Raw genomic sequence first — 22,919 nt, 5'->3', positions numbered from 1 at the left:
ACAATAATTTTTTTTAAATGTGCCACGGTTATCTATTTAGTGTAAATTGATATACTACGATTAAAAATGAACAGAAAGATACAACATCCAAGTCATTACTAATACTAATGTTATGGAAGAGATAAATAGTGTTACATTTTCGTCTTTAAAACCTTCTGTCCATCTATTACTTTACTTTTTTTACGATCCATTTTTCGCATTCACTCTGTAATTTCTCCTGCCTCTCTTGTCTCTATTAGTCGTATGTTCAGAGGGGGTCCAGTATCGCAGAAGTTGGACAAACCTCTGTAGACATTTTAGCGTATGAAATGAACTCATTCAAAGTTTAGTTCCTAATTCCAAGTCAGTAAGTTAAATATTTGTCTGCTCTTATGTTTATATTATTTTGAATGCTTCATATCTACATATTCGTCAGAAAGGTTCAAAATAAATCACAGTAGCGTACAATGACGTCATACCCAGAAAGGACACTATTCTGATCTTGATTACATGCTTCAAGCATGACGTATGTTTGTCCAGAATTATACATATCCTCACTCTGTTGCGATAGATATTGTTTAAACATCAGAAACAGCTGAAAATGGCGTTAAACCCTACAAAAACTACAACAACAACAACAACAACAAGACTCGAACCCACACAGACAGAGGTGATATGGCAGTGATCCATAACGGTGAGTGCTTTGGGCTACTCGTCCACTCGCGCCTTCCCCCCCCCCCCTCCCCGGGCAGGGTTTGATAACAATTCCCGGTACATAATGAACGATGAAAATATAATTTTAATAAATTAATGTAACAAAATCCTGGAAGAAGTGTGTAAAGGAACTATAGTATTTAAAGTGTTCATCATCATCAGCATCAGCATCAGCAGCAGCAACAACAACAGCATCAACGGATCTACCTAAAGGTAAATCAAGAAACTCTTTATCAAATACATTTAAAAAAGATGTTTGCCGTTTTCATTTAATTCGAGTGGCTGAATCTTTATTTCACCATATTGTATGTTTATTTCACCATATAGTATGTTTATTTCACCATATTGTATGTTTATTTCACCATATAGTATGTTTATTTCACCATATTGTATGTTTATTTCACCATATTGTATGTTTTTTTCACCATATAGTATGTTTATTTCACCATATAGTATGTTTTTTTCACCAGCTAGAATGTGAGTAAGTACACTTTATTTTCATTGTTCTTAAAAATCATGGAAAATCTAGTTTGCAATGGAGTTTTACGGTAGAGCAGAACAAGTAGGTTAGTGTAGAGTAAATTGAACTAAAGTACCACTGGCTAAGAATAATAAGCCATGGCAGCCGACCAAGGTTTATCCCTTAACAGGAATCGAACCCGCGCCCTTTCGGACGCGATTCTGGGTAGCTTATCTAACAAGTCATGGAAAATCTACAATCGCTGAAAGAGTGGTGTTTTTAAAAAATAAAAAAAGATAAATTAAAACAATGATCTTCACTTTAAGGTTCAAATCAGCATACGAGGTTAACCTCCCTATATCCTTCTCATCCTCCATAGTATGTCATGAAAGTATTGACATATTCCTCCTCCTCCTCCTTTCCAACTGTAGTTATTGTTGCTGTTCTTATTAGTGGAAGTTGTTTAATAAATAGAGGATCTCAAATGGGTATTGATTTAATATTGAAATCATGAAATACGTTGAATAATGTCTAGCTTTTGCTCGCCAAAGCTCACAAAAGCTGGACATTATTTAACGAGTTTCATAAACTTAATATTAAATCTTTTTCTATTTGAAATTATTTTTATCACATAGTTTTTATTTCAGTGAAAATTATTTAGATGAAAAGAAGAATGAATAATTTCGTTCATTCGAACAGACGTTCCACCTTTCATTTGTTGTGCGTAAAAAATAGTTCCAACCAAAGTTGAACTAGTATTGACGTTTAAAAGTAGATTATACACTTTTTACAAACTATAAATCAAAGAACAAGCGTCTTTCCGAATAAATAGAACATTTTGCACAGACAAATTCATTTTCAACACGGAATGTCCAATGCGCGGCTGAAAAGAAGTCATAACTTAATTACACAATCAATTAATGGACTTCATTTCTTAGAGATTCATTGACATAGATTTCCGGACATCAGTTCTTAGGATACAAAACATTTAAGACACAATTTGCTAATTACAATTTGTATCAGAAAAATGCCTGAAACCTTTATGATACATGATTTAAATTACATACAAAACAACTAAATCCAAAAAAACTCATTCATTTAATACACAAGACAAATTGCATGCAACAATTACTTCGGAACTCAAGAAAAAATTGACGTACGAATTTAAAATAAATAAATTCAACAAATAATTACAAACTTACGTAAATGAACACACACACACACACACACACACACACACACACACACACATATATATATATATATATATATATATATATATATATATATATATATATATATATATATATATATATATATATATATATATATATATATATATATATATATATTAAAAATGTGCACCCATTTGTGTTATATGACATTCATTTCTGATCTGTACCAGCAATATTGTACTGATTCAACCATTGTCTGTTACAATATATCATAAATGAAAACATTGATCTATATAACGTGACAGTGGCCTACCTCAGTAAATAAAACGCAGCAAAAGAGAGCATAATTTAGTGAGGCTTATGCAAATTATTCGAGCAGTTGTGTTGCAACAACAGACGAACGATTCAACAACAACAAAAAACCAAGATCAACATCGAAATCCAAGTCCATTATTTATCATGATCTTAAAACTGATTAACAACTTTTCGTTCCTTTCAATCTTATTCCACACCCTTTTTTTGTTATTAAATTTCACGAAAATTTTTGCTCCGTCCAGCATGATACTGTAGGCTGTAATTTTAATGTCAATACTTGTAAATGATATGTCTATTTAGGTACTAGTTTTGACGATACTTGCTGAAATTTAGTTTTAAAAAAATGCTCTCAGAGATTTAAATATAGAACAATGATTTTAAAAAATTGCTTTGATTACTTCGACATTGTGTATCAGTCTTTATGTGAGAAATGAAAGAAATGTCCAACATTTTCATCTTCTTTCGTGTAAATACTAGTAGATTTAAGTTTCTTAAGAGATTTATCTGAAGTCATCATACAAATTTTCGGATTTTTTTCAATTATTTCCACTAGCTTAGTCTTGAAATAAATAAATAAAGCTCCCATGGCATGCACCAAGTCTTTAAACGAGCTTTTTGCACATGACTTTTCTTTGTCAACACAAATCAAGCTATGATCGTGAAATTTTTGAGAAATTTAAAACCAAAACTATAATTAAAAACAAATATGTTTCAACTGAAGCCTTAGAAGCAGTCAATAATTATTGTGACAGGAAACGGCTATTATTTTTGCAATGATAACAATTTTCAACTTTATATATTGAAATATGGAAAAGCTGTGCTATTACGGCATTTAAAACGGCAAACATTTTTCGTACGTGCCGCTTTGCGTACTAAGAGCTGTTCTTATGTTGTCTTTGACGAATTCATTACAGATGAAAATATATATAATTGCAGTCTGATTGACTATATCTTACACTTAAAAAAAAATCTGAAATTCATATTGGTATAAATGGAGAAAATTCGACTTTGAAACTTAACTAAGGCCTGAATAATGTATTATTATGTCATTTATTCTCCTCTGTTAATTTGCTAAAGAAACAGTCACAACGCCAAATAAAGATTTAGATATGGACGCGAGAGTTTTGGTTTCTCTAGAAGTTGAAATTATCGAATAATAATAATAATAATAATAATAATAATAATTGCAAGCACTTCTTAACATGATTGCTGCAAAAGTACTGAATACTTTTTACAAATGTATGCACAACAAATCAAAATGTCCTTTCAGACTAGAAGGTGAACGAACTTGGAGCTATCTGCAAGAAAAATGTGAATTTTCTGCCTCAAAAATATAAGTCATAAATACAGCTATTTTTTCAAAGTCAATATTTTCCTGAAATAAGAAAACAATATATAAATAGGAATTATATCAAAATTGTTAAAAATATATAAATTTTGTAGGTTGCTAACTAACACAAATGTTAATGCACTGAATAGATTAGGTATATTTATAGAACTGATACTTAAATCAATATGTTGAAGTTTACACTCAAAATTGTCATGTATGTTGCATTTCCCCTTTTATCCATGTATATCCAACATAGTCATGTGATAATTATTTTTAACTATCCAACTTTTTTCTACCTTCCTTTTACCGATATACCACGACCATTCATAATCTGTACTTGTACTTAATCTCATATGTCTGTTGTTAGACATGCGTTGGCCATAAGGTTTTGCCTTTTCTGTTCTTTTGAAGATTAACAATTAAAATGGTAGGTTTGAACGTGATTGTTAGCTTACAAGGAACTCATCAATACTGAGGACAAGGGGTTTTGGTGACATCAGTTCTTCAAACCTGATGCATTGTTGGATGTTAAATCCTTGATTTGCAAATCTAATTTTATCGGTAGTTACCTGTTAGACATGAGCTAGATCTGATCCATCTTTTTTGTAATCAACCTGCCTTTGCTTTACCATAGCGCGTATTTTTATAGTGTCCTTGTCCAAGTGAACAGCGGGTTTGATTACGATGGCCATTGTGTCTTGTGCTGTACCTTCGAACGTTCCCTCCTGTTGGCTGTTGAAATCAAACGACATTGTCTCCTTTAGAATAAGTGTAATCCAGCATATTTCAAGGCACTCTGGTACAAACTTCTTACGTTCTTTATCAGTTTTTATTGTCTTGCTTCCCTCGACCTGAACAGAAATGACAACTGTCTACACAATCATTGATGGATGCATGCTAAAACAATGTTGATTTTCTGCGCTTTGTGAAAGTAAAGATAGTAATCTTAAGTTTCACCCTACATGTGCTGTATTATATGTGCCATATGCATGAACGAACAATGACGGAAAATGACCAGAATATGGAGACCCGCCCCCTCCCAGTAGGCCCCCATACAAAACTACCAGACTTAAAAGCACTCTTCAAGTCTCTGTATGTCATTGAAATTTTCTAAAGTATTTAGAAACACAAGCAATATTTCAGGATTCCACTTTTACTTTGAGGAAGGCTATAGCGGCTAAACATATCTGAAATCTGAAAACTTGTTTAATTTTGCTCTCAACACTTTGTTCCCGACTGGTTGTCAGATTCTTTTGCTCTCAACACTTTGTTCCCGACTGGTTGTCAGATTCTTTTGCTCTCAACACTTTGTTCCCGATTGGTTGTCAGATTCTTTTGCTCTCAACACTTTGTTCCCGACTGGTTGTCAGATTCTTTTGCTCTCAACACTTTGTTCCCGACTGGTTGTCAGATTCTTTTGTGCAAGACTGCATATTGACCTCAACATGATACTCACCGTCATAAACACATAAATGTAATTCTTTAATATTACATACTGGTGAACTCTGGAAGGGATAATCCGTAACTTTAATGTGTTAAATTTTATTATGACACTTAGAATGCACCACCAAAGGTACGACGTCTAGAACAGCGATCATTTATTAATCAAGCTTTGCTATCAACATGACTTCTCGTTGAGATCAAAATTCATACTGATATTTAATTATATGGTCCTAGCTACTCATCGTTTTTTTTTTTCAATGTTAAAGTAGAATAAATAAAGCAACATTTGCAAAGTCATGTTACACAATTTTAAGATTTTGAACATATGATAATATAAAAAGATTCAGCTTTTGGCCATTAACACCATTTTACTTCACTGTAATTAAACTTTGCCATATTTAGCCACTTCAATTTTTAAAACTGCCAATATGCCATTTTAATACAGTTTATTCCATCCTCCAACTGATAAATGGATCCCTTAATATGGAAAATTTTTAATATTTGAATTTTGTTAACGATACGTGCTGCTAGCAGATCTCATTGTGCACTGACGAAGGCTTGTGCTATTTTGCAACAATACGTCAATAAAATTCAGTAATGACAGAGGCGGAGAAAAACATGGCGTACAAGATTTCCAGCCAAAATTGCGCATTAAGACTACTCGAGGGATTATTTAGAAGTGATCTTTATTATTAGGATTTTCCTCATAGACAGATACACGTTTGCATTAGCTTGTGTAGAAAATTGGACCTATTGGTCTTCATGGATAGGTGGTCCTTGCATGAAGGCTGTGATGTTATGTGATTTGGATTTTTAACGTAGCTTTAACAATTTTTCAGTCATATTGCTACGATGTCTGCATTGTGGCAGTTTATAGTGATATCTAGCACTGAGGCATCATGCCGCAGACACGTAGCATGATGTCCCACGTAGCATGATGTCCCACCCAGTCACATTATCCTGACACCAGGCCGACCAGTCCTAACACTAACCTCTTAATGCTGAGCGCCAAGCGAGGCAGCTGTTAGTACCATTTTCGTAGGTCTTTGGTATGACTCGGTTCGAACCCACGACCTCCCGCATCCGAGACAGACGCTCTAACCACTAGGCCACCGAAGGAGGTTGCTTTAGCAGGTTTGATTGATATACTGAGCATGACTAGATGAATATAGTCGTTTGTGTGGGGTTTAGTGTCCACAATGGCTAAGCATTTTAACTTTACACCAACAACGGATATTGCGCCTCAGCTATATTTCCAGTACGTCCTTTTATCGAAGTCATAAATCTTTACTCGAATCTAATCTGTGCTATGAAAAATAATTGTAAAAAAATAAAAATAAAAAAATAAAAAACTTACTATGCAATGGATGCATTTTCCAATTTTTTATTATATTTCCAAATCTAGGTTAACATGTATTGCTCCAAATGTATAGAAACGTTTTATAATAGAGGGGTCTAGTAACTCCAATTAGTAGCTGCTGATTTAGAAACATCAATAGTAGCAAAACTCATAACAATGGCAAGACAAGGTAGTAGTCATTATCATCACAAAACAGTCTTTTTAACAACAAGTAGATGAAAATTCAGCCAAATACACCCCATCACTTAAGGCATGTTCTACTGAAGACTTTTTCCCTATAACTTTTCGATCAATGAAATATCGGAATGTTTTCAACACATCTGCAAGTATCCAGAAATATTGCAATAGGTTTCATAAATACGAAATAAACAGCTGATGTTTTTTCTTAAGAAAAGTCCTCAACACAAATTGAACCAGAGCAACACTGCAAACTTTGCTCCGCATCTACACTAATCAATGAACTAGCATACACAGTTTCAATACAATTCTCCAAACGGGCTGGGAAAAGAACTCATCACAAACTGCATCCTCAAAATACCCCTTCTTTGGCAATTTTTCACGTATGGAACAGGGAAAAATATAAAATCATTAATGTGCGTCGACACAAAGCACAAAGTTTCAAATAAAAAGTCCCCCAAGTAGGGAAAAGAGTAGCTTTGACACGCTGGATTATCATAATAATTCACCCTGTAACGACCATTTTTCACAAAATTTTCACAACATTGGTTCAGAAGAAAAAAATTAAAGTTAATGCGCATCTATACTAGAGTATGGATGAAGAAACAACGACGAGTTGAATTATTATAATATCACTTTTTTTTAATTATTATATTATCACTTATTTCAACAATATTTCAAAACCTGCCTGAAATAATGGATCAGACGAAAAAAGTTAAACTCACTGTGCATCAAGACCAATCGCATATCTAGCTTACAAAGTTTCAATAAAATCTTCGAAGCCATGGGGCCTTGACAGGTCGGTCTAATATAACACCACTTTTGGGTACATTTTCCAGAAATTTTCCAAAAATTTCCGCCAAATGAAAGATTTAACGTTATTGTGGATATACAACATCTATTTATCTAACCCACAAAATATCGATAAAGTTTAACATGCAGTGTTGAAGAAAAAAAAACAACTTAATTCCTAAAACACCCAATTTTATGGACATTTTCTTTTTAAAAAATGTCCCCAGAATGCTCCATACGAAAAAAAGTAAAACCTTATTGCGCATCTGCACCAACCACTCAGCAAGGGTACAAAATCACCGACGTGGTGTGGAAGGAAAAGCAGTGACAACCTTTGTTATGGATTGACAAACAGACGGACTAAAATACGGATGAAAATACTTTTCTCCAAAAAAATGTACAGGAGAAAAACAAGTAAAAACCTTCATGACCGTCTGCAGTAACCACGTATCTAACTAATAAAACTTCACTTTGGCGCATGCAGAGTGTCACTAACGAGTTGATTTCTATAATACCTATCTTTTCAACAGTTTTTCATTAAACGATCCCAAAAATGGAATAAAAGAAAAAAGTTAAACCTTTTGCGCATCCGCACCAACTACATATCTAGCCACTGTTTTGTTAAAATCATCCAAGTGGTATGTGGGAGAAGCGATGAAGATTTTGTCACAACTGAACAGACACAAAGTGAGGATGACATATTAGAATTAGCCTATTAGATAGAACATGTAGGATTTATCTTTTTTCTTCATTTTTTGGCCAAAATAAAATGATCCATACTGCAAATAAAATATTTAGATACTAAAAAGCCATTTTACCTTTATTTTCGCCAATTCTGTCCCAACGTTATTTCTTGCCAACTCTTTGTAAGCTTCTTGTATAATTTGTTTTTCGTTACCGTTATACGACTGAAATATGACAGAGAATTCGTCACACGTATGCATCAGGCAGAAATGTTTTGTCGTTCCAGGCTATATAATAGATGAGTTAAGAACACATTCATCGATTTTTGTATCATATTCGTGGAATACAATTGAGATTATGTATGCCATTTACCGCACAGACTTGTCCTATGTTAAATATTGTGAAGAAGTAACCAAATTCACCATTTATATTACTGGCAAATTCCTGAAGAGTTGGAAACAAATGTACCTTTCAAAATTATGGGGAACTAGAATAAATCCTCATAGTTCTTTAAAGTTCTTGGTAACTTACAATCGTGGCTTTATAACTGAGGAAAATGAGAACTTGTAGTATCTACGTGTTTAAAAACTCATTAGTTTACAAGGACCGTTGTCTTATGGTCCATGGAAATAGAGGAAACATGAACCTCAAGTCAGACTCATGTATGTGTTGTTGCTTTTTCGCTTAGTGATGTTGCAAGAAAGAATTTTCTGGTGGTAGTGATATGATTTTGGATGGCTTTATGTTTTTATGTTTGTTTCTTTTTTATTTCTTCAACAAATGTCGGGTTATCTGATGCGGCGACTGAAATGAAAAAGCGTACTCATCAAATGTAGATGTTTTCTTGGTAGCTCGCTTCGCGTCTCGCAACATTTATTGCATGAAAGAAGATCCATGTATTTGTTTAAAGTTCCATTTAAGTGTGAACTCATATGGTCCTTTATGAACCAATGTTGTTATCGCTAGGATATAATTTAGCGGTGGAATAGAGAGCGACCCTGCCTTCTAAAAGTTTATAAGACATTAGGTTAGTTAAACTGTATTTTCGGTTGGAACAGGAATGATTGGAATTTAACTATATTTAATGGGTGAATTACACATAATGTTGTTGGAATGAGTTCCTTCCCAGTCAGGATTGCGCATGTTGTTGAGTAGTTACCATCGGTCTGCATAATAACAGTCATTTTATTTCGCAGCAGGAAATTAGAGAAACGTGAGAAACCCCCGTGTTCCCGTGGCTAAGGTTGGACAAATGGTGCCAGACAGTTATGTTGACAAGGTCTCGTAGATAAATCAGATTGCTTCGTGCCCAGCGGTTGATGTACATTCTGCAATAATTTTATTTGTCAATTTCTAGGAGCAGTCTTAATGTATGTGTATAGTATTCAAAGTATTCACGAGACTTTATGGCTGAATGGACTACTTTTTAAAAAATGGACCCTCTTAACATAACGAATTCTTGGGATTCTCTTTAGTAATTTGAGGTAGGAATAATTCTTTGTGTTTATCTTGTGTTCCGTGATGCATGAAGTAAAGTACTAATCATGGGTCAGTCTGATGTTAAACAAAAACAGTAAACAACATTACATTGAGAAACTAGAATTTCGCGATGTGTGGTCATGAAGTGATTAGACAAAAATATTTGCAGCATTTGTGCGTTAGAGAACCTATATATCAATGACTATTGTCTTGTGGTCATTGAAAATATAGAAAACATTGACTTCAAGCCAGACATATGCAATAGCCGCTTGATTCGCTCGGTAGTGAAACTCTTTGCGTGTTGCAGTATCGATAACTCTCAGGAATTATAGGTTTGGAGGTAGGTGAGATATACATTATAATTTTGGGCATTTTAATATACACAGGTATTTTCATGTGGGTGTTTCTCACTTGAACTATACGAACAATAAATCATACTGTAAGTCTATAAAAACAAAGATGAAGCGATATATTCACGTATGAAAATTCATGATTCATTTTCGAAAAGTTTGTTCATATTGATTACTAGCTTTATCCTAAGCTAATTATCTTAAAACGAAAACGAAACGAAGAAAAACAACAAAACACTGATAGATTATATTTCGGTTCAGGACAGGTATCTCTTTTTGTACAATCCAATTTATTTACAAGAAAAAAGAAACACTGCTGAATAATACTGTATAACTCTATAAATAAAATACAGTTGACATCTATATTTGTCGATGGAATATAACGTGGAAATTAAAATTAGCGATGTTTTGAAAATCTGTCGCATACTCTGAAATTTGTATCCTTCTTTAAATACCCCTCCACTCTACATCAAACCATGCATAATAAATTAAAATTCAGTTGACATATAAAGTCTTTTACAGAGGATATTGTGTCAAACGAAAAGCCAACTTTCACTGATCCATCTGAGATTATTACACCTGCTACGTCTAATTTGTCGTTTCTGCAGAGATGGCATGAGAAATGCATGTAAATCAAGGTTACAAATCTAAGACTATAAACTTAATCAATATTACAACAACAGCATCGTAAACAAAAACAACAACAATATAATAATAATAATAATAATAATAATAATAATAATAATAATAATAATAATATTAGAATTCTCCCATTTAAAGAAATCGGGATATGGATGGAGAATGATCAGAGAATGAGAGAACCGGGTAAATACGTAAAGTAAAAGACAAGCCGTTCAGAAAGTACATATGCTGAAGATGAAATACCTTATTCTTGGACTGAGGTTTTGCTACCTCAAGTAACTCTTGCATTTGAAGTTCAAACCGCTTCTTACAGAAATTGTCGCATTCCTGTATAAAAACGTAAACTTGTTTCTCCAATACATTTTACTTTAGGGAGATATCATCTAACCAAAGAATTAGATCTGAACATGAAAAATGATACCTGATACTTCATACCTTTGTCCAATTAATCATTATTTTAATTTATTTGGCATAGTTTTTCCATAAAGACATTTCTTGAACAGTGCCTTGTTATATTCCTCAGTAATATTAACATGGTTTTTCATCGAAAAAAAGTATAATCGTCAGCCGCTGCAAGATTTTGTTTAAAAAAGCTCCTGTCCATAAATACAATTGTTCACGTTTTTAAATGTCCAACAAATTGTCCAACAAGTTTCTGACTCAATGGTTTATGTTTATTTCAGTGACGGCTGAATTGTATATATAGCTTACAAATACATAATAATCACACGAATAGAAAGACAGAGGTACGTCATTTTAGTTATATGCATACTTACGTTAGGTAAACGTAATGCATCATACACAGACACAAACACACGCACACGCAAGCACACACACACACATACGCACTCACGAAAGCACACACACACACACACACACACCCATACATACATACATACATACATACATACATATATATACCTCGTGAATCTTGCACAGATCACTCTCACGATTTGTATTTGACCATTTTTGGATCCACTGTGCATACATTTCTTCAAACTTTTGCAGAACTGACTCTTGTGATACCGATATATTTGTTTGCACATTATCGGAGTTTATATTGGGTATGTTGAGCCTGAAATAATAAAGGAGAGGCTTTCATAAATGACTGCGGCCGGCGAATATGAAGTCCAGTTAGCTCATACATGCTGATATCACCCACTTTTCGATATATATATATATATATATATATATATATATATATATAGAGAGAGAGAGAGAGAGAGAGAGAGAGAGAGAGAGAGAGAGAGAGAGAAGCAAGACAGAAGTAACTTTATTACTTCTGGGGAAAGAAAGATGAATTTATCAACTATATCAAGTTTCACAAATCCCCAAATTTCACCGGCATGTGTTTGTGTGTGTATTATCTGGATTTTTAACGTAGTCTTAAAAACATTTCAGTCATATCGTTACGATGTATGCAGTGTGGGAGTTTATAGTGATGTCTAGCACTGGGGCATCATGCCGCAGACATGTAGCATGTTGTCCCACCCAGTCACATTATTCTTACACCAGGCCAACCAGTCCTAACACTAACCTGTTAGTACTCAGCGCCGAGCGAGGCAGCTGTTATTACCATTTTTACAAGTCTTTGGTATAACTCAGCCGTGGATCGAACCCACGACCTCCCGCATCCGAGGTTGGCGCTCTAACCAATAGGCCACCGGAGCGGTTCCAGCATGTGTTAAAGTCGGTAAAATGCGTTGATTGAACAGTTTCAGTTGACAATCAAAAGTCAAATCTGGATTGAATACGTGCTTTTTAAGTAAGTGTATACTTGTATTAATTATGGATAATATACTATTCTGGCCGTTGGAGAACTTTCCGTTCTTGTCAAATATAAGACCTAAATACTTACATTCATCCCACAAGATCAATATCGACATTGTTTTACTGAAATTTATATGCAGGCTTTTTTTAAAGCCAAATACGATGATTGTTTTCTTTGTGTAGACTATGTTTCCAGTTATCGCAATTTCTACTTATCATACCAAGAGTATGTTGCATGTCAACAGGATTATCTGCGACGAGTATGGTGTCATCAGTGGATACAAGCAACAACAACAAAAAATAGCATGTGTACAAGTTCAGTATGTTTGGAAGGTACAACGCATCCTCTACAACCATTTACTAATAAAAATTATTCTAGGTCATTTAGGACTAAGGAGAACAATAACCAAGATAAATTTTCTCCTTGTCTTAAAACTTGTTCATATGAATAAAAAGTAAAAAATTCATTATTTACACAAATACATGAGTTGATATCTTTTAAATATTTAATATACTATTAAAAGATTTTCCTCTGATGCCTACCGGACACAATTCAGGTCATAATCGAACTCTCCATATATTCTCGAAGGCACTTTTGAAATAAAAAAACATGAAAAAGGTTTCTTTTTGCATATAGTAATGAATTCAGTAGGGCTAAACAAGAGAAAATAATGTCTATTGTGGAATAGTCATTCATGAATCCTGGAGTCTCAGATAATAACTTATATTATCTGATAGGAGAGAATGACATTACAACATTTCTCCTTTGTATGGAGAATATATTTGATGTTTTTAAACGACAAGGTACACTGCTAGTTTAAAACTTCTATATAGGAAACCTATAAATATATAAAAAGCACATGCATTTTCTCTCAGTATCAGTGTGTATATATATATATATATATATATATATATATATATATATATATATATATATATATATATATATATATATATATATATTCCATTCTGATGAATTGATTTCATTTGTTAATTGCTACTTTCTTTCTTATTTTGACTCATACATTTATTTTATTTAACGGAATTATAGAAGCCCTGACCCATTCTGGCTTTTGAAGAAGGTTTTAGCACGCTTAGGTATCCAAATGATAAAATGTTGTCTGTTCTTTGTTATTAGATAACTTAAAATTGACTGCCTGATAATTATCTGTGTAAGAAATCCCATGGTTATAGTAAACTATTCTCTGAAGCTTTTAAAAGTCAAGAAATTGGCATATGATTGACTCCGATGACAAATTTCTGATTTTAAAGAGCTTCAACACACACACACACACACACACACACAGTTCTGCATCAGGTGGGAATCTCTTTTCCTAGATCGTTTCCGCGCTGACAGATAAAGCTCTCCAGGGGTGCACCGGCTAACATGATCAGACTAAACCCGGAGCCGATTAGCATTTAGATTGCGCCTGCTCATCTCTCTTCCGCCAAAATCCAAAGTGAGGCTTCCTCGGCCTGTTTGCCGGTCCTGATGATTAACTTCCTGCGGCTAGGTCACGTAATCTCGATGATTTCCATGGCATTCCAACAGATATGAGCTGCAAAGCCACGACATCCTGTTTCCATCTGAAGATACCCGGCCTTCCATCCATTCTGCGGACATTTATGGATAAGTGGCTGATACTGGGCCAATTTCCTCTCCAGGGCCAACTGCTTTCTTCCATCTTCCCATGGCACTGTCAGCTACAGCAAAGTCACCTGTTTGGTACATTCAGGCCACAACAAATATCACGTCTGAAGTTGGTATTACATTTGTATCTTGGCAACTTCAGCTGAGCTTTTACATCTGCCTGCATTTTTCAATCCTGAGCTGTTGTCAAGATGCCTCTTGCTTCAGTTCTTTGCCTTTTTCTCACCATTCATCACAACGACAAACAGCCAGAGCTACATTGCAAGATGACAGCACATGCTCTAAATTTGCAAGTCTCCCACAACGTTTACAATTTGGATCATCAGTTAGTTTCCATGTCTTTAGGTTTTTTTAATGCAGGGAAACATTATACACTGAGCGTAAGAGGAAGCTGATGTTCTGACCAACAACTCTCCAAATGTCACTCTATAATAGTTTTGTGACCTCGCACCCTTCCAGGGTAGCCAATCCCCGTGCTTCCTCATGCCGATATCTTTCTCTTCTGCAAGGCATACATCTTTTTGGACCATGGCACAATTGTCTTTGATACTTCTTGCTTGCAATATAGGTCTTTTCAGACTTCCCAGCCACAACCTTGCTGTTGCTATTGTGCCTACCACCTCGCCATGTCTCAGCCTGGATTCTGCCTCTTCAACTGACTTTGCTGCCACCCTCTTCCTTCCTGTCCGTACTTCCAATGCTGCTTCACTCCCATTCTCATCTGCAATGTCTTTCAAAATCATCCCCTGCCTGGCCGTAGTCACTTTGTATTGTTTCAAACAGGGACTTTTCTGACCTGTCTAATATAACTGCATCATCATCTGTGTTTCGTTAAAATTTACTGATGTATCCTTTAAATATTTGTGCGAATAAAAGGTGAAAGAATTTATGCACAAGGAATACAAATGTACGGCGACAGTAGGCCACATAGTCTAGAACCCTTCTGCACTTTTTTTTTGGCGGGGGGAGTTGTTATCTGTTTTTAGTTTTTATTGCTTTTTGTTGAATTTTGAAAAGGAAAGCTCCATTATGAACTATTGACAGATCATCAGAATGAAAAGTTTTAATCAACCAAAATTAAATCATTTCCAAACTTTGAACATAAAAGACGAAACAACACTCTTAAATGTTATCTCAGAACTCATTAAAATAACTATCCTGAAATGTAATCATGTTATGTATATTGCATCATATTCAGTTATAATACAATCCCCTTATGAACTTCACCATGACAAAACTATCTGGATATTAAAGATTCGAGAACTATATTTTCTATTCGAAACACGATACATCCCTTTGTAGTTTTATCGGAAACATTTAATAACGTGTCATAGGTTTATAAGTTTTGTGTCAAAAATTGTCATAGTGTTTCGCTGTTTCGAAAAACGGCAATTATTCCTTGATGTTTGTTAATTTTAACTGACCCTTTAAATGTCACTTAATGCTTTTGTTAAAATGACGCTAATATCTCCCCATAAAATAGATACAGTTCTACAATGAAACTGTCTGAACTTTGATATTTACCACTTTACATATTTGGCATAATTTTCATAATTTCTTTTAGTGTCAGTGCCTCTTCGTCAATCACCTGACATATTGTTACACGCACACGGGTATTTACTTGACCGAGCGGTTGTCAAACCCTGGCGCGATTCTCGCTAGAAGTCATAAGTTTCCCCGACTTTCCAAAGACTTCCATACAACCTCAGTTGTAAATCAGAAAGCCCGACGTGTCCATTCTATACCTAAATTTTCCTCTAATTAATGCAAGACCACAGATAAACCAAACTGTCAACTATCCATCAACCGTACATCTGCGTGTTTTGGCTTCATTATGTTTCCGTACCACCAACCGTTCACGCCTTAGAACATATACGAGTACTCCCTAACAATGGGAACTATTTTAACTCCTCCACCTTAGGCCAGTCAATGTATGCTTTCCAGGCACATTTCGCCGATATAACTGCACCATATTCGCCCGCATGGCGACATAAACGGTCTCTACCAAGTCCCTTTTTATTTATGCCCTTGTGTAATTTACCGGTTTAATACCGTAAGTGCTGTCCTTGCAGTCACGCTACCAATGTATACCACTAGATTTTAATATGTACTATTTTACACAGGGACAGTCATTCGGTTTTGGTCGGAATTCACTACTAGTGAACCAGGACATCATGGAAACACACTAACACTTCACTCCGTGACGTTTGATCCTATTAATTAGCTCATTAGTTCGGGCCAGGAATATTTCCATGGCGCCAAATTCCAATAATCAAACAAGTAATCACACAAATCTAAGAATTGCTTAAAACGGGGCACTACAACCACGTGCACATACTCTAAATTTACTACAATATTATGTGACGCATACTTTAATTATCAATTAATGTGAGACGTGACTTTTAATATTATTATTATTATTATAACTAATTAAATAATTAAAATGAAGTTCACAACCTAGAATTCACCAAACAAACTTAAGTGTGGACTTAATTCTATATCTTCCAATGTGATTGGATGAGATTGGAATCATATTTAACAATGACCAAACCAAAGTCTAAAGCCAAGATTAAACTGGAGCCAGCTGATCTAGCTGCCCCTGCCAAATACCCATATATACATTGCCACAAGTTCATGTGATCATCAGTTTATTTATAACAAACAGACCTTTCAGGCATATCTAACTTAGGTATATCAGTCACATAACGTAGAAGTATATTAGTCACATAACTTAGAAGTATATCAGTCATCTAACTTAGAAGTATATCAGTCACATAACTTAAAGGTATATCGGTCACCTAACTTAAAATTATATCAATTACCTAACTTAGAAGTATATCAATTACCTAGCTTAGAAGTATATCAGTCACATAACTTAGAAGTATATCAGTCACATAACTTAGAAGTATATCAGTCATATAAATTAGAAGTATATAAATTACCTAACTTAGAAGTATATTAATTACCTAACTTTGAAGTATATCAGTCACCTAACTTAGAAGTATATCAGTCACATAACTTAGAAGTATATCGGTCACATAACTTAGAAGCATATCAGTCACCTAACTTAGAAGTATATCAATTACCTAACTTAGAAATATATCAGTAACATAACTTAGAAGTATATCGGTCACATAACTAAGAAGCATATCAATTACCTAACTTAGAAGTATATCAGTCACCTAACTTAGAAGTATATCAATTACCTAACTTAGAAGTATATCAGTCACATAACTTAGAAGTATATCAGTCACATAACTTAGAAGTATATCAGTCACCTAACTTAGAAGTAGATCAGTCACCTAACTTAGAAGTATATCAGTCACATAACTTAAAAGTATATCAGTCACATAACTTAGAAGTATATCAGTCACCTAACTTAGAAGTATATCAGCCACCAAACTGATATAAGTCACATAACTTAGAAGTATATCAGTCACCTAACTTAGAAGTATATCAGTCACCTAACTTACAAGTAGATCTGTCACCCAACTTAGACGTATATCAGTCACCTAACTTAGAAGTATATCAGCCACCTAACTGATATAAGTCACATAACTTAGAAGTATATCAGTCACATAACTTAGAAGTATATCAGTCACCTAACGTAGAAGTATATCAGTCACATAACTTAGAAGGATATCAGTCATCTAACTTAGAAGTATATCAGTCACATAACTTAGAAGGATATCAGTCACCTAACTTAGAAGTATATCAGTTACCTAACTTAGAAGGATATCAGTCATCTAACTTAGAAGTATATCAGTCACATAACTTAGAAGTATATCAGTCACCTAACTTAGAAGTATATCAGTCACATAACTTAGAAGTATATCAGTCACATAACTTAGAAGTATATCAGTCACCTAACTTAGAAGTAGATCAGTCACCTAACTTAGAAGTATATCAGTCACATAACTTAAAAGTATATCAGTCACATAACTTAGAAGTATATCAGTCACCTAACGTAGAAGTATATCAGTCACCTAACTTAGAAGTAGATCAGTCACATAACTTAGAAGTATATCAGTCATCTAACCTAGAAGTATATCAGTCACATAACTTAGAAGTACATCAATTGCCTTACTTAGAAGTATATCAATTACATAACTTAAAAATATAGCATTCACCTAATTTAGAAGTATATCAGTCACCTAACTTAGAAGTATATCAGTCACATAACTTAGAAGGATATCAGTCATCTAACTTAGAAGTATATCAGTCACATAACTTAGAAGTATATCAGTCACCTAACTTAGAAGTAGATCAGTCACCTAACTTAGAAGTATATCAGTCACATAACTTAAAAGTATATCAGTCACATAACTTAGAAGTATATCAGTCACCTAACGTAGAAGTATATCAGTCACCTAACTTAGAAGTAGATCAGTCACATAACTTAGAAGTATATCAGTCACATAACTTAGAAGTATATCAGTCATCTAACCTAAAAGTATATCAGTCACATAACTTAGAAGTACATCAATTGCCTTACTTAGAAGTATATCAATTACATAACTTAAAAATATAGCATTCACCTAATTTAGAAGTATATCAGTCACCTAACCTAGAATTATATCAGTTACCTAACTTAGAAGTATATAAATTACCTAACTTAGAAGTATATCAGTCACATAACTTAGAAGTATATCAGTCACATAACTTAGAAGTATATCGGTCACCTAACTTAAAATTATATCAATTACCTAACTTAGAAGTATATCAATTACCTAACTTAGAAGTATATCAGTCACATAACTTAGAAGTATATCAGTCACATAACTTAGAAGTATATCAATTACCTTACTTAGAAATATATCAGTCACCTAACTTAGAAGTATATCAGTCACCTAACTTAGAAGTATATCAATTACCTAAGTTAGAAGCACCAGATCTAATTACATATGACCAAGGGGGCCCCGAGTGGCCGAGTGGTCTAAAGCGCTCTCCGTTCCGGATCACTGCCATCTCAGCACTGTCTGCGTGGGATCGAGTCTAGGATTCGGCCAATGTGGGATGTGAGAAAGCTTGCCAGTAGCGTCTCGTGGGTCGGTGGTTCTTCCCGGGGTTTTCCCTGGTTCTTTCTCCACCATTAATACTGGCCGCCATACATAGCCTATCGTGTGCTGAGAAATGGCGTTAAACCCCACAACAACAACAATATCAAAAACAACAACATATGACCAGTAGGAGCGCTATAAACTGAAGCATCGTATGTGTTGTTACATAATGTTGAACAACATGTAGGATTCGATCCCACATAATGAATTAAAATATAGGAAAAGAAGTATTTTGTTAAGAAAAACTGTTGCTTTGCTTTAGGTCACTTTTGAGCTTTACAAAGAATAATAAGCTGATAATTTTGACATTGTGAAAAATTGTCATATGTAAACAAGCATAGACAAGATTCAGAGTAAATGTCAAATACTTGTATTTCCTTCAGAAAATCGGAATATTGGATAGATGTTTTCCCCATAGATGGATTGGATCTAAGTAGCACTTATGAGGAAGTTCGATTGAACTTGCCAAACATTTTTCGAGACTTGAGGACAGATTTTGAAAATGTTTTAATCTTTAAACAGCCTTTATTCTGCTGTAAACCGTGAAATTTACCTTTTCTTCAGCGTGTCTGTTGCCATCTTCGTTTCCTGAAGTCTTGATTCTATCGAGTAGCCCTTAAAAATAAACACAGTCTGAAATAAATATTTATTTTGGACAAAGAAATAAGGACACAAATAACATGAATCTAATAATGTCTAGAAATTATGTCGATGTTTACTGTTTGGGTTTTCTTCAAATTCAATACAAAAAAAATATTTTTGAAACGTAAATCATGTTCTATCTTTTTTTCAAACATACGCCACAATAATTACTTTAATATAATTAGTTCCTACACTGCAGTGTAATATGGTGTATATGATACATGATAAGAACTTCTGTATTATAATTTCAATTTCCATGTTTATTTTTTGGTGAAACAAACTTGAAGAACACCATAATTAGACAAAGTTAGATACGTTTTAGCACTAATTTAATGTTTTAATGAAATTATATACGCTAATCCTTGAAAGGTGTCGTAAAACACTCTTTATAGTCTTACCTCCTGTAGACTTTCTAATTCTTCTTCAGCTTGAAGCACCTCCTTCTTAAGAGCATCCAATTTATTTTCGTCTTTTATTTGCTCAAAGTCACGGACCTTTTGACACCATTCTTTAAAAGTATCAGGTTTCAACTTTTTTTTTACTGTAGGGAGCTCAACTTCGTCCGTGGATATTGTCTTGCCTGGTACCTCATTTTGTTTACTATTTGTCACATCTTGTAATTTTGATTCCTCTTGGCCAGGTCCCCGAGAAGGCGAATCATTGGCTATGCTACCTGTCGCCATCAAAGTTAGTAAATGACTGCAAAATGCAATTTTACATACTCTTGACATTTTTAAACTGAATGTGAATTATTAACTTTGGCGGTTAAAGTAAACTAGAGTTGTTAGTGAACACGACGAGATCGCATGATCGCGAGAGAGTCTTGTTTACCAGTTATGAGGTACTAGTCATTAATTTGATAGTGACCCATTTAAAGAAAAAAGATGTAATTATTGTTCTTTCTTTTGTTAAAGAAAGAGTAAAGACCATTGTAAAGTAATGAATTTACCTGAGGTCAATTTGTGTTCCATATAAAATAATCTAAAACCTGTCTTTCCAAATATATCAATATCTATATCTTTCAGTTTCAATATTATCTTATTGTATTAATGTAATGAATAACAATGCAATAATGCTGTCAATCTCAGTTAAATTGCAATTACAGTGGGGGGAAAAACATTATATCGTCCATGGCTGATGCACGCGCATGCAAAGTGAGATACTGATATTTTACCTTATAAGTTGCGAATTGTTATCTGAGTGTAATAAAGAATGTGTTATTGTCATTGGAACTGAAAGTACGCCATAAAGACACATTTTTGATGTGTTACAGCTGTAGTAACAGAATGCACGTACAAATCACGTTTGATAGCAATAGGTAAAAATATCTTGAAATTTTAATACTGATCAGAATCCTGCAACAGATTTCACAGTGATCAGTTTTGATGATTGAATACCTATATTTTAAGATGTACTCTCTATATACATTTGGTAGTTGTAGTAGATGACACATGCTAGTCAAAAGTTGCCAACAAAGTATTAAATGTAATTTGATGTTTTTAGGTGCAGTGGTATAAAAGTTGCAGCCCGGACAGGGAAAGTAAAAATAACTTTTACAAAACTTTAATGAACCATGGAATTTATGTCACAGTGATCCGTTTTTGGTGAAAGACACGCATTCATGCTAACATACAGCATATGTGTAAATTTGGTGGTAATAGGTAAAAATATTGGAATTAAAAGCCCAGACAATGAATTTTACTAATAATTAATAAATCTGAAAAGTAGCTCACAATAACCCAGACTTGAAATATGACTCATTCTAATTGTAAGATGCACAAAAGCTGTCGATTTGGTATCCATATATTCAATACTATAGTAGTTACGGCACTGACAAAAAGGATGGACATTTTTGTTAAGAAAGTTGGATTAACTCATGCAAACTAAGTCAGAACGACTTAGGTTTGGTCCCCAAACTCGGTTTTATCCTAATATGCGACTTATTGGAATTAGGGCCGGGACACAATTTTGTTCGACCAGTTTTACTAAATTCAGGAAGATGGTGACAGCAGCCCATACATGATATATGCATTATGTTAATTCCAAGATGTATATAGGAGCGAGACTGTCGATCGGTGAAGTAGTATCGGAATTACAGCCCTAGAACAAAGGATAAACAGAGGGTTAAATAAATTATGAATAAATCCTGAAAAGTAAGTCAAAGAAGACCTATTATTCGTGCCTTCCACATGTCCATCCTAATTTTCCCCTTTTTGTGCAAGTTTGGTGGCTCTGCATAAAAGATGTTGGTATTGGAGTCCAGACACCGTCTTAAAGAATTTTAATAAATCCAGGAAATTATAGTATAGCAACCCAGTGTGTTCCTAATTTTCATCCCAAGATGCACCCACGGTGCAAGTTTTTATATCAATATGTGCACTGATATAGAAGATATTTACCGAACAAGGAGGACGAATGGACAGACTCATAGATATAAAAGTGAATATATATAACACCCACCACCTGAAACTGGATAAGTTTTACACGTAGCGAATTCGTCAGTGCCTTTTAAAGGGTTTTAAAATAATATTTTTAAAAAAGCAACGGGAAGGGACTTCTACTCCCATTTCATCTCCTTATGATGGAAATAAAGAAATATAATCTTAATTGAATCAATGTTTAGAAACTGACACATGTACGTAAATTGCATGCATCGGGATCAGATATATAATTTATTGTTTCCATGCATTCAGTATTGGTATCATTGACGTTATCCCGCGTATAACCAACGTTCATTCATTTGACTGACTTAAACAGTAAATACACTCATGAAACTGTGCTGGATTTTTATACTTACTCGCCCAGGCAACGAGAATTTAACCTGTTGGATTTTTATTAATAAAATTCAATGTATATATGCAAAAAATTATATTTACAGACTGAGACTTATATACTA

The 22,919-nt window shown here is 34.1% G+C and overlaps 1 protein-coding gene across 4 annotated transcripts; it reads right to left on the bottom strand.

Moving 5' to 3' along the window:
- Nucleotides 1-1,145: 1,145 nt before the first annotated feature.
- On the bottom strand, nt 1,146-20,723 carry LOC149798392 (uncharacterized). 4 transcript variants are annotated; one of them, XM_089963577.1, is made up of 7 exons: nt 20,422-20,723; nt 19,935-19,996; nt 11,822-11,975; nt 11,144-11,227; nt 8,564-8,653; nt 4,543-4,824; nt 1,146-4,018 (listed from the first exon to the last, which is right to left on the bottom strand). In XM_089963577.1, the coding sequence occupies exons 1-6, from the start codon at nt 20,704-20,706 to the stop codon at nt 4,546-4,548; spliced, it is 954 nt and encodes a 317-aa protein (XP_089819703.1). In that variant the 5' UTR covers nt 20,707-20,723; the 3' UTR covers nt 1,146-4,018; nt 4,543-4,545. The 4 variants fall into 4 exon arrangements, with proteins under 4 accessions (XP_089819703.1, XP_089819705.1, XP_089819702.1 ...); XM_089963579.1 differs by having other exon boundaries at nt 4,543-4,705; XM_089963576.1 differs by having other exon boundaries at nt 1,146-4,824.
- Between the last annotated feature and the right edge of the window lie 2,196 nt (nt 20,724-22,919).

The sequence above is a fragment of the Sinohyriopsis cumingii genome, chromosome 6, assembly GCF_028554795.1.
Source record: "Sinohyriopsis cumingii isolate HCF-2022 chromosome 6, ASM2855479v2, whole genome shotgun sequence".
Lineage (NCBI taxonomy): Eukaryota > Metazoa > Mollusca > Bivalvia > Unionida > Unionidae > Sinohyriopsis > Sinohyriopsis cumingii.
This window is presented reverse-complemented; position numbering and strand designations above follow the sequence as displayed.